General features: G+C 36.4%; 1 protein-coding gene across 2 annotated transcripts; it reads right to left on the reverse strand.

Annotated features, from left to right (window-relative positions):
- Positions 1-4,899: 4,899 nt before the first annotated feature.
- LOC113760965 (FACT complex subunit SPT16-like) lies at positions 4,900-9,745 on the reverse strand. Of its 2 annotated transcripts, none has more exons than XM_027303737.1 (3): positions 9,394-9,745; positions 6,317-8,449; positions 4,900-6,228 (listed from the first exon to the last, which is right to left on the reverse strand). In XM_027303737.1, the coding sequence occupies exons 2-3, from the start codon at positions 8,434-8,436 to the stop codon at positions 5,160-5,162; spliced, it is 3,189 nt and encodes a 1,062-aa protein (XP_027159538.1). In that variant the 5' UTR covers positions 8,437-8,449; positions 9,394-9,745; the 3' UTR covers positions 4,900-5,159. The 2 variants fall into 2 exon arrangements, with proteins under 2 accessions (XP_027159538.1, XP_027159537.1); XM_027303736.1 differs by having other exon boundaries at positions 6,317-8,454.
- Positions 9,746-13,004: the final 3,259 nt, after the last annotated feature.

Here is a 13,004-nt window from a genome sequence, read left to right on the forward strand (position 1 = left end):
TTGTGTCATCATGATCATGCTTCGATTTGAACTACGGAAAACGTATTCTGAGGTGAATGGACCAATAAACCATGAAACCAAATTCAGCAAAGTTAATGCAGTGATCAGTAAATAATCAAAGTCTATATTTGGACAACGGTATCTGAAGTAGCAGTACCCCAATAAATGTTAATAGCTGAATCAGTTTCCACGGGTTCCAAGCACAGCCAACAAAGAAACCAAAAAGAAAAAAAAATAAGGAAACAGACTTTTGTACATTTTTCTAGGAAATCAGACCCAAGTTGCTCAAACTCAAAGAAAATTCTAAGGGATAACTTCAGAAACCTCTCATGACATTTTTCATAATATCACTTAACACTCCTTTGGTTTTGAAAATCTCACTTAGCTCTCTTAAATTGACATTTTGTAACATTTTAGCCCCCTTGGAGGAAATGCAAGAAAGATAAATTTTTTATTCCAATACTACCCTTATGTTATCCTACTTATGAAGTTTACTACAACAATAAAAAAATAAAATAAGGTTAAAAAGTAAAAAAATGAAATATGATTGGTTATAAATGTAATAATGAGTAATTTTATAGATATACAACAATTATTACCTAGTGTAATGAATGATATTTTAAAAAAAAAGGTATTATACTCCTAGATATATTTCATCATTAGATCATATTTTGATTAATTTTTTAATTCCTGACTTACTTATAAGATTTTTTCCTATAAGTAGAATTTATGTTACGAACCACAAGTATCGAGAGATTATTTTAATTTTTAATACAACTTAAATTACATCATGTATTAAAACATATTTCCAAAAAAAAATATCTTGCCTTCCTTATAACTGTCCCACAAGAGAGCTGAGTGATATTATAAAAAACCTCTGGAGAGGTTTATGAAATTATCCCTAATCCTAATCCTAACTGTAGTACGTGTGAAAACCACAACCAAGTTAACTACAGAAAGTGTTTTTTTTTTTTTTTTTGGTCCTGACTATTTCTTCTTAAATTCACAAAGCAATCCAGGACTCCGAGGACTGGGAGATTGCGCTACAACAAATTTCTTGTCATTCGCAAAATAAAAATAAATAAATAAACGAAGCCGATTCCCAGCTTTTCCGCTTCCTCTCTCACCAATATCTTTTTCTACTCAATGACGGAGCCAAGGGGGGTAGAGGGGGGCCATGGCCCCCCCTAAGTTTTGAGAATTTTAATTCATAATATGTAAATATGTGTGTAAAATAAAATTGGCCCCCCCTAAATTTTTTCAATTTTAGTTTATATTATGAGAGTTGATATATATATATATATATATATATATATGAATTAGTCATCTTTGAATGGAATTTCAATTTTGACCCCCAAAAAAAAAAAAATCCTGGCTCCGTCACTGTTTCTACTGTTTTCCTCATCCTTAAAACCCTGCATGCATGGCCCTGCAACTCCCTCCGATCATCCAAATTGTTTTGAATTATAAAATCTTTTACTGCATATGTTAGCGTTGTAGTTTTTGTTACGTGCTGATTGCTGTATGGGTTTGACGAAGGTAAAGGGGTTCATAACTTCTTTTTTTTTTTGGCTCGCCAAAAGAACCTTTTACTTGGGTACGTTCTGCGGCAATGTCATCTACCTCAGGATTCAGGCCCTTATTTTTTTGGGTCAAACCTGTATCTGGATATAGCAAGTCATTGGAGTTTTCTGAGTGAAAAAAAGACCATTTATGCGCAAGCAGTTGTCAATTTGGAACGTACGTGTTCTATGGAAAGAATCACGTTTAGGTGCATTTATTAACAGGCACAACAAATCCCCTAAGAGCTCATAATAGACAGTATCTATCAGCAGGCTCAAATATAGAAACCCCTCCACCCTCAGCTCACCATCAAGTTTCTCCGCCCTAACGTTGGTGGTACATCACATGCACAGTATTGAGTAAACTCCACCGCCACCAGATAACTGGAGATACAATACAACGAGAGGGTCGAGCTGTTACGGTAGGAAAATGAAAACAATTACAGCTAGTTATAAATTTTTTTGGAGTCTATCCTATCATCTTATCTATCTTTTATGTATTTGAACCCGTGATTTTTATAGGTACTTTTCCGATTAAGTGATATATATATATAAGTAATGTTTGGTAGCAATATTATATATTGTCTGTAAGTTTTACAATTAGCTGTTCTTTGATCAACAGACGTTTGTGACTTTGAAACTCACAACTTCTGTTATCCAAAGTATGCTCAAAATTCCTAGCCAATAAATTTACATCACTATGTGTTGGGGTATCTTGGACTTCTAAAGTCCATCGATCAATTATGTCTGTGGTATTATAGTAGTAATAATCAGGACATCAAATAACTCCAATAGTTTCTCAATTTTCACTAGTGTTTCAATATCGTCTCTCAATATTTACAAGTGTATATTAGGTCCTCAACTTCTCAATTTGGTTTTGATTAGTCCCTAAGGACATTAGTGTCATTTAGTTGAGATTAAAAGATTGGGTTATCATCATGTTATCCTCTCAACCTATATCACAACTTTCTTTTTATTCTTCCCTCATTTCACCTCTAAATCCAACTCAACATGTTAACAATTTTTGCACAAAAATACCCTTCTTCCTTATAGCATTACCATATTGTTATTATCACTTTACTTGCTAAACCAAAGCCTACTATCATCTTACATCTTAATGCTATTTTTAAGGCATTTTACTCCACCATTAAGCTAAATGAGCATGTTCAAAAAAATTTTGATTAAAATTATATATAAAATAAAAACTTGAAAACTGTAAATGGTTATTCTTCTTCCTTGTTTTTTTAACTCATGAGTACCAAGAAAATAAAAGCAAATAGGTTTTTACCCTATTTTTTCACTCGTATAAATATAAACAAAGAGCTAAGAGAAAGGGAGATAGAAAATCCATTTTTGAGAAGAAGAAAAATTAGAAAAAATAAAATATTATCATTACTTTAGGGTTGTTGAAGTTGGTGTTGAGTGATAGATAGAAGAGTAATGAGACTATTTAACTCTTTCTTTTTTTCTTTCCTCAGAATTGAGCTCTCTCTCTCTCTCTCGTTTGATTCCTAAGACTGCCAAAAATTAAAAAAATAAAAAAGAAATGAAAAGAACACTATTGACTTTTTTGGTAAGATTAAAGATGGTAAAAAAATGAGAAGAACCATTCCAATTTTTTTTTTTTTTTAATTATACATGAGAGGAAAGTACTTTTGTCCAAATCTTTCAACATACTAAATTGGTTTAATGGTCGGATAAAATTGTTCAAAAAATAATATTAAGGTGTAAACTGATAATGCCATTATAATTTATAGGGATAAAGTGATATTAATCTTAATGGCTAAACATATCTTTCCACTTGAATTAACAAATTCGGTTACATTTGACTATTACTTTTGGGGGGGATAAAGTGACTAAAAAATTATGTTGAGGGAGAAATTGATAGTAGTACAAAATATTAAGGGATAAAATGATAACAACCTAAATTAATTTAGCAGAAACTAAATTAATTTAACCTATTACAAAGTACATTCTCCTGTTTAACTCCATTTGAAGTTGAGTTGGAATGTCATATTAGTCACTTCACATGAAATTAAAAAGTTCAAGAGTACAAAACTTAACAGAGCAACTTAATTCTATCCTATTTGCATAAAACATCCTTCTGAGATACTTGAATGAAGCAATAAGATGGTACTGAAAGTATACTACTACCAATTTTATTACCAAACTAAATGCGGTATTTCATATTATTCCTATTAGTTCTAAAACAAAAAAGGTAACACTATATTTACACCTAGTTAAGCTTAGGGTTTATTCACATTATCGTGATTTTTGCCCCTTCAAATGGAGAATTCATTTAAGACATCGACAAACTGAATTTATGAGGGAATTTTTCTGTGCCAAAATCTTGACCGCGGTTGCAGGTGCAATCTAACATCAAAACGCATTTGAATAGCTTCTAGTTAATTTAACGGGAGTGGGATGTCCCGACCAGAGCTATTTGCTTTGTTTTCGTATCGTTTTCTTCAACTGGATTACCCACTAGAAAAATTTCATCTCTTTATATCATATCAAGAAAAGTGATGATCGCTGAAAGCAAAAAAAGAAACTTTATTTCGCAAGTGTTTCTTTAACTATCGAAGAAGGATTTGAAACTTTTTAGCACTAGCTCCCCCCTTCATATCTTTTGGCCTATTTTGATGAAAGATGCATGCAACGTATGTTAAGGAAGTTTCTGTTGCAAACTCTATATATTTATCCACGCCATGCTTAAGCCTTTCTGAAACACTTAAAAAAAGAACTTAGTAAGGTATATTTCAAGCTTCAAAGGTCATATTTCTCCTTCGTCTGCTCGAATAACATCCACAAACATGCGGTTCCCGAACAGCACATTGCATGTTGAATATGAATACCATGTATTAGGGAAAAACAAAACCTGTTAATAGTTGCATTTACCTTATAAGTTTTACTTCGTAATTTTCTTTTGGATCTCGTATGCAACTTTTAACGGGAAGTATGGATCCATGTCCAAGGCTAGTTGATGATGAATGTGAGCATGGTGGGCGAGCCCGCAACGCTAGCCTAAGATGTATATATGACATCTTTTACTTGTGGTCATAAAGGGCATGCAATCAATAGATTCAGTACGAATCACAGATGCATCAATAAATGGGCATATATGCCACAACATGAAAGAGAAAAAGCTGACCGTTAAGGTTAAATTCTCCTGTACTAGATTCCTTTTCTTTCCAAATAACGCATGTCTCCAGCAAATGTTCCATTCTATGGGGCATGCTTCCGCATAGAAATATAATATTGGATGCTCTTAACCTAGCCAAATAAAGGAAAAAGAGTTGAGAGGTGAGATCAACCATGCTACAAAAGCCAGCACAAATGAAAACAGAAAACCACAACTATCATGAAAGCAGACTAGGGACATAAGATTAAGTTTCCCATAAAGACAAGCTACCAATTTACAGCTGAAGTCTTATCATCTATCCTTCCAACTAGGAATCAAAACATAGACAACAACACCAAAACGCTAAAACCACTTTCTACGGAGAATTTACCACTGGGCTAATGTCTAGACTAGCTGCAACTACTGCACCCAAGTCAATGCCTGAAGAAGTTGACTAGATCAAACTCCCATCAGATCTACCTGAACCTGCCTCGCTTTGGGGCACTGCTACTTGGACCAGCTCTTGACTTGCCATAACCCTTCATCTTCCTTCTGCGTCTCTCATCATCACTGTCTGATTCATCCCCTTTCTCCCTATCTGCATTGCTTGCCTCCCTCTCCAACTCTTCCCAAGTCTTTCCCCTCTCTTCCTCTGACTCTTCCTCCTCTTCCTCTTCATCAGATTCAACGAGTGATTCACTGTCAGAATCTTCATCTTCTGACTCAGATTCAGGCTCAACATCTGATGGCTCATAACCAACATCTGACTCCTCAGATTGATCAGACTCTGAGTCAGAAACTTCCAGGTTCAGAAACTCCCAGCCACCATTGTCTATGAAGCCCTGAGGGTCATCAATGATGTTTTTCAGTATATTAGGCCAATTAAGATTCAGCTTGCTCTCATAGTACTTCAGGTCTGTGGTGTCCAGCCATTCCTTGATGCCATCAAGTGCTGTGCAAGGAATCGAGTCTATCTTTGCTACTGCACGCTTGAAGTCTTTGAAAACAATTGCCATATCAAAATTTTTCTGCCCAAGACCCACTCTTTCTAAGTTCACGATCTCAATCTCACTAAGGGTAACAACAAAGAAAGGAGTCTCTATCAGCTCAACCAAACAGCTTGAAGTTGGAATAATGAAAGTTGAGGATTTATTATGCACTCCATAGAATCCTAGTTCTCGCAGAGGTTGATCAAACTCGAGGTCAAGCCCTTTAAACTGAGGTTGCCCCCAGAGATCATTCACACGGTTGACAAAATTCTGAAAGTCCATGTTGATTTTGTTTTTGCGATCTCTCTCCCTCTGTTCTTCTTCAATCTCGTCTGGATCATAGGCAGATCTCTTTCCGCCCCCAAGTGTTTGGACCACGTCCATCACCTCAGTATAAAACTGAACATCCTTGGTTTTCTTATTTCCCACCATTATGTGATTGTGAAGATGAAAGTGAACAAGGGTAATCATCTCCTTCTCAGCAGGCTGGAAGAAAGCATGCTTGATATTACCATACATAACGTCAACCTTCTCATCTTGCCTCGAGGTTGAATACCTGAAATATTCAGTTCAGGTTCAGACAAACAGTTATAGCATGCTGTGCAGCCAAGAGGAAAAGTGGGCAGAGGAAAGGAGAAATATACCTGAAACCGTTAACATGAGCTTCAAGTGTACCAGTCAGCTTCCTTCCACGACCACCAAAAACAGGACGAATCCACAATTCAGACAACCTCAAAGGCTTAAATTTGTTTCCAGCAAGTACTAGCTTCTCCTGAGTAACCAGTGTTGCCCTCTCAGCTCTTTCAGACTCCCTTGCAACAACATTTCGCCTAAGTGTTTTGATCTGCTGCACCACTTCACTGATGTGCCTAGGATCCTTAGAACGGAATGAAACCTCCTTCAAGTATATAGCTCCCTGATTTTTCAGTGTGTTAGCATCATGAGGATTGAAAGGAGTACCAGGCACGTTAAAAATTATGCGGATATAGCAATTCCTATTAGTATCCTGCTGGCTGGAGACTGTTTTCACAGTAGCAACATGGAAAGGCACCATGATACCATATATAGGCACAAGAACAGCCTCGTGCTTTTGGTCGACTTGTATCATCATCTCTCTGGGTGGTGGCAAATCATTTACACTCTTGTATGCAATCAGCTCACTGGAGGTCTTGACAGATGTCCGGTTGTTTCCAGTGACTGAATCTCCACCAGCAAGGCGACGAGCAGTTTCTTCATTTTTCTGCCGCGCAAGTTCAGCCTGGTGCTGCTTCCGGAGTTCTTCCTTTGACATCTCCTGGTTGTCTGACCGTAGCGTTGCTTTCGAATATTCCTTGGCAGTAGAGTCAACCTTCACTTTTGGCTCTTCTTCTTCTTCTTCTTCGCCTTCATTAAAAGAGTAAGCAACATCCCTAACATCTTTAGAGCTCAACTGGGTCACCACATCACGACCATCATTTGTGACAATAACTGTATCAGCAACCAACAGCGAAAAATTTTGACCCTTTGGATTGGCCGATTCAGTTTGCAAATTCTGAAATCCAAGCGACACATTGAAAGCCATCCCTGCTTTGAGCAATCGATCATTTTTCACATTCAAAGTCAACCCTGACTCACGAAACTCTAGCCCAATACCTGTCCCAGCAGATTTAGTCAGGTTGGGCAACAATTGAGGAGCATTCTCTTTTACAACTGCAACGGCTGCCTGATAGACAGCACCGACTTGATTCCCAGGCTTCAGTGCTCCAACTGCTGCTTCATGGGCTTTTAGAAGAACTTGATAAGCTTTCATTTGCATTGTGTTTGCATCAATAAGAAACGTCCTTGCAATATTGGAACAATAGCTGTTATAGCGTGACCCAATAGCACAGATGATCACACTGGTTGAATCATAAAAGAGATCATCATCATTGCTTGAAGCACTAGGTCTGAGATCAAAACTCCCACCACTCTGGAAAATAGGAGGGTAGCAAATATCCACATTCTCAGCTTTCAGCTTCACCTTGATTTTAGCAGGATCCAAAATAGCCCTTTCTGTGTCTTCCATCAATGCTGAGTGAGTAATTTTCTTTTCATCATCTATGACCTTCTCAAGTCTTGGCACAACAAAGCTCTTCATTACAGAAGCAGTCAAGTACGCAGCTTTCTTGACATAAGTTATCTCATTCTGGTCCTTGACAGCAAAAAGATCAGATAATCCATTACTTATGTCACACAGCCGGAAATCAGAGCTTTTTAACTTATCAGCCCATTTTTCCAAAAGCGCCCCTTCAGGAACCTCTCTCACAATGTGTCCCACAGTGGGGGTGTTGCGACTGTCAGACTTTGCTTGTGAACGCATGGCACGGAGAACAGAATCCATTTGGGTGGTCCCATCATCACCTTTCTGCTTAACATGAATGATGACATCCATGTCAAAAGAATCTTTAGCAGATCCTTTCACAGTTTCAAGTAAACTAGCCTTCTTCTGGCTGCATAAGAAGTGGATCTGTTTGCCTCCAAAAACCATGATTGTCTCTGGAAATTCATATCCAAGAAGCCAAATATTCAGGGTGGAAGACTTTAAGTAACGCAGATCTTCAGAAGGTGGTGGTGTGGCAATTGCAAACACATCAGCAGATCCCCACAGCTCATCTCTGTGTTCCTTCCAGTGCGAATAGAGGGCCTGCAACCTTTTGGAGAAGGTGTCCAGATCTATAGCATATGGAGCTCCACCACCTGCATTCCCATTAGCAGGTGGACCACTATCATTACGCTGCTCTGCCATGATGCATCCACCACTGCCCTGCAAACAAAAGGTTATGAATGGAAAGATGCAAAAGAATTTAAAGATGTTACAGAATCTCTTCTAGTCAATGGTAAATAACTCACATAATATGCATCTATGCAACAATGTGATGACAACAATTGTTCAAAAAGGCGATCACAAACAGATGCTAAAGGAAAATATCGACTAACAAACCACATACCAACCTTTATTTTTTATCTTTTTTTTTTTTAATAACTTGCATGCTAATCTGGAAGTGTTAACCTGTGCTTCTGTGGGCTGGGGTGTCTACTAAAAGCAAAGGAGCTATCTAAAAATCTATGCACAAGCCATCAATAGATGCATGATTTTCTGTGAATGAGTGTGAAAGAGAATATAGGTGGGTCTATGTAGATGCGGGGGTTGGATGAAGGTGACTGTGGGGCTTGCATGGGGGTCGAGGATTGAGAAAATACTGGGCTTAGAGGAAATGATCAAGGATGCCCCCAAACAACAACAAACTCCGACACAAAATCTCCGAATATGGAAACTCAGACAAGTTTCAATAAAAGTTTCTCTTTTTTTTTTAACCCTAAGAAAAATTAGTTTTTTCGTAAGTAAAACCAACGAGGGAATCCACCAGAACAACTTCAATCTATCAAAATAAAACAGATTTTAATCGCCCATCTTTAAGCAAAAAGAACTGTTTTAATCTAAATTTCAAAAATTAAATGAATTTAGGCTTTCCAGATTTAATAAATAGTAATAGGAAACCCCAAAATAAAGTTAAATTCAAGCACATTAGCGTTCCCACAATCCCAAACACAAAAACCCCCCAAATCAAAAAAGAAAGTTTTGATCCCCAAATAAGCCCAATTAGGGTTTCAATTAAGTTAAAAAGCCATAAAAAGTAAAGAACCTATTCAACCAGCCCTAGAAATGAAACATAAACAGATTAATACAACTGAAATGACTCACCCTTTGATTGAAGAAAGAGCGAATCAAACAACCCGGATGAAGTTTTACGCTTCAGCCGCCGCCTGGATTTCGGTTTTGACCTAGCGGCGGAATGTAGCAACTAGGGTTAGGGTTGCAAAGCCACGGAGTTAATTTACACTAATTTTATCGCTAACACGTTATCAGTTTGAGTGGGGAAGCTAAGAAGATCAAACGCATCGAGTTTTTCCAAAAAATTTTGAAGATTGAAGAGAGAAACGAAGAACAAAGGATGAATTCTTCGTCGAGAGAGCTCAAAGAACGAATTCGGGGAGAGGATTTTTGGAGAGCATGCGAGAAAGAGAGCCAAGGTCGAGAGAGTGAATTTTGGGTTTGAGAGGAGTGAATGAATTATAGTAATTTGATTTTCAGGCTTTCCGAGATATTTATAGTTGGGTGAGTTGTGAATCACGGCAAGGAGTTTCTGATAATTACTCCAAATGCCACCGATTTTCGAACCAAATGACGAGTGTGTCCCGTGGACCATGAGGTAATTTGCGGTGGGGGAACGTACGGGTGTGGTTTCCGAGGGGTATTTTGATAATTTCAATTTTATTAAAAGTTAAGGGTATTTGGATAAATGCGTTCAAGGAGGGTAGTTTTGGGGTTTTCCGCTCACATGTGGGGAGAGTGGACCATATGGGGAACACGACGTCGTTTTGTGCAGGGAGAGTGAAGCTGCCGTTTTCTTCTCTGCTTACCCTTTTATTATCTTTTCCGTGAAAATGGCGGGAAGCAAGGCTTTATTTTTCGGGGAGTTTAAGGCCCTGGCGGGAAATTATCGGGTGTGCTCATGGTGTCCATGTCTTAATAAACATCATCATTTACATCTTTGTCATTATTTTCAACCTATATATTGGATTATAAGGTTTTAAGTTGGGGAAAGTTTAGGTTTGGTTTGGTCCTAATAATTTATTTAGGAAAAAAGTGATTAACGATGCGAAAAGATATTAATTATAAACCTTTTTTCTTTATTATTGTATTTCCTTTAATTTGTTTCATGTCTCTTATGATTATACGTACATTACTCTTTTACTTTGTCCAATCTAAAATTCTAAGTTCATTTAGTTTATTTCTCTAAGTTCATTTATGAGTTCATTTGATTGCTTAAAAAAGTATTATTTTGTACAGTGTTTTGCGTGTTCTTTTTTTTCCTTTAATTTTATCTTATGTCTGTTATGGATTTACATACTTAACTTCTTTTTACTTGTTATATCTAAAACATTAGGTTCGTTTAGTTTCTTCAAAACTATTACTCATAAAAATTTATATGTAATCGTGCTGTCCGTTTTTAATCTATCTTATTCCTGTTATGGATTTACATATTTTAACTCTTTTCATTTGTTGATTCTGGAACACTAAATTCATTTCATGTTCACGGTCGATCATTAGGCTATTTTATCTACGAGCAATGTGTGGTGAATCTTACGTCCTAATATCACATTGAAATGTAGCAAGAAATGTATAACAATGAGAAATAAATGCAATTCCACTTTTCACATATATATTCTTTAACAAGATATGCCGTTCCCTTTTTTTTTTGGGCTTTTTCATGACATGAAGAAAGCATGTTGGTTGTGATTAATTTCCTTTATTAGATAATTAAGTTTTTGGCTTTTCGTCATGATTTATATAAGTCGAGTCTCAATATCTTGGACTTGTATGCCCCGGCGCTGTCTATTGAAGTCCTCCCATAGGCAAATTTTGTGTACCCTATAAGGTAAGTCTCATGATGTATTTGGTGTAATATCTATCCTTAATTACTGCAAGAAAGGGACTAGTAGATTTCTTTGTCTAATACAAGGCAAGTAAATGATGGGATCCAATTTTAGAATGGATGAATTAGTCGAATTGCATTTGGATAACTTTTACAAGCACCCTGGCACCACTGACTACTGATTTAAAGCAATGGATGCAAAATTTTATTACTTATTAAAAAAGCTAAAAGTTGAACATTGAAATCTAAAATCGACACATTGATTTTGTTAAACCTTTAAGCTGCCAATTTATTGTAATATCAGTGTCTCAATGAGAGTTTGTCTTAGTAATTCGTCTTGATTTATATTGTTAAGTTTGTAGCCAAAATTATGTCCTACATAGCTCACTAGACAAGACGTATACTATTATTAAAACATGTTTTACTCGCTCTATTTGTTTTGGGGAAGGGTGGGAGGGATGCTTTTGAGTTTGTATCTGGTCAAATAAGTATTAGTATCGAAGAAAATCAACATTTTTTTAGTTGAAAAAGTTGCAGATGTAGATCCAAATGATGCTCAATCCAATGATTTTTTTGACAAATTAGTCATCAAGTTGTTAAACACAGAATGAACTATTATCTTGTCACTCTTAAAGCTTAGTAGTATAATTGTGGACTTTCTCAACGGGTAACTGAGAATCTCTATAGGATTTTTCTTGTCTGTATCAATTGAACTACGCCCTACTAGAACATTGACATGGCGAGTACGTTCGAAGTTTTGGGGAAATTGAGCACCATTTTAGTAGAAATAAAGAAACCCTCTGCAGAAAGTAATTTATCTGGTTAACAATGACCTAATATGAATGAGTAGCACTTTCACTATTCTAGTATTCTTGGAACAAACAAACCAAGTAGGCCTAGTATTGGATGCTCCCAACTTCTGTGCATATATAAGATATACACTTCTGCTCATAATTAGAAAGTGTATCTTGTCTGGTTAATGTTCTTAAAAGGAAGAGAGAAAACATAAAAAAGAATGATACTCTTACCCCGTTTGGATTGCCATTTTAGGAGTTTTTATTTTTAAAAAAAAATGTAATGTAGCGATTTAATATATGTAAGGTAAAAAAAGTAATTAAAAAATATATTTATGAAAAACGTAAAAAATTTTCTACATAAAATCACAATCCAAATAGCCATTCTATGGCTCTATGTTGCCATGCAGATAAAGGCAGACCTCTTTTTCTTACATGATTTTTAATTTTCTACTACTTTAGCAACATATGGAAGTAAATAGGGATTAAATGGCATATTTAACCTAAAAAATTTGTAGGTGTGAATGACTATTACAAGACTAAACCACATGAAGTTCTTTTCTTCAGTTAGTAGACCATGTCAACTGATGAATGGTAAAGCTATAGTGTTTTGTAGTAAGGTGTTTGGAGAGTCATGAAGGGGATTTATGACCAAAATTTTATTTACTTGAAATAGTGATCAGTCAATTAAAATAGAGAAAGAAAAGAAAAACATTGATACCTAAAAAATTTAGGTTGAATTACTGGCCTTTGGACTGGTGGCCACCATTAAGCTATTAAGGATTGGCCACCATCATACCTTGCCTCCCACCAATTACTATAGTATGTGGCTCTCCAACAAATCCAGACGGGTGTGTAGTGCACCCGTCTGGTTCGATGGTGGTTCAGTCCCCGTCGGTCTCTTCATAGGTTTAGTTGGGTTCCCCCTAGAATAGGTTAGAGTAGAAGTAGGTATAGGTGTAGATTAAACTATTATCGATTGTCGAAAAAAAAGCCTAGAAAATTAGGTTGGACTGTGCCACATCTTGTTAACTTTTGTCAAATGAACTATGCTTTTGCACAATTTAAGGGGAAGCACTATG

Source organism: Coffea eugenioides, chromosome 2, assembly GCF_003713205.1.
Source record: "Coffea eugenioides isolate CCC68of chromosome 2, Ceug_1.0, whole genome shotgun sequence".
In the NCBI taxonomy this organism is placed as follows: domain Eukaryota; kingdom Viridiplantae; phylum Streptophyta; class Magnoliopsida; order Gentianales; family Rubiaceae; genus Coffea; species Coffea eugenioides.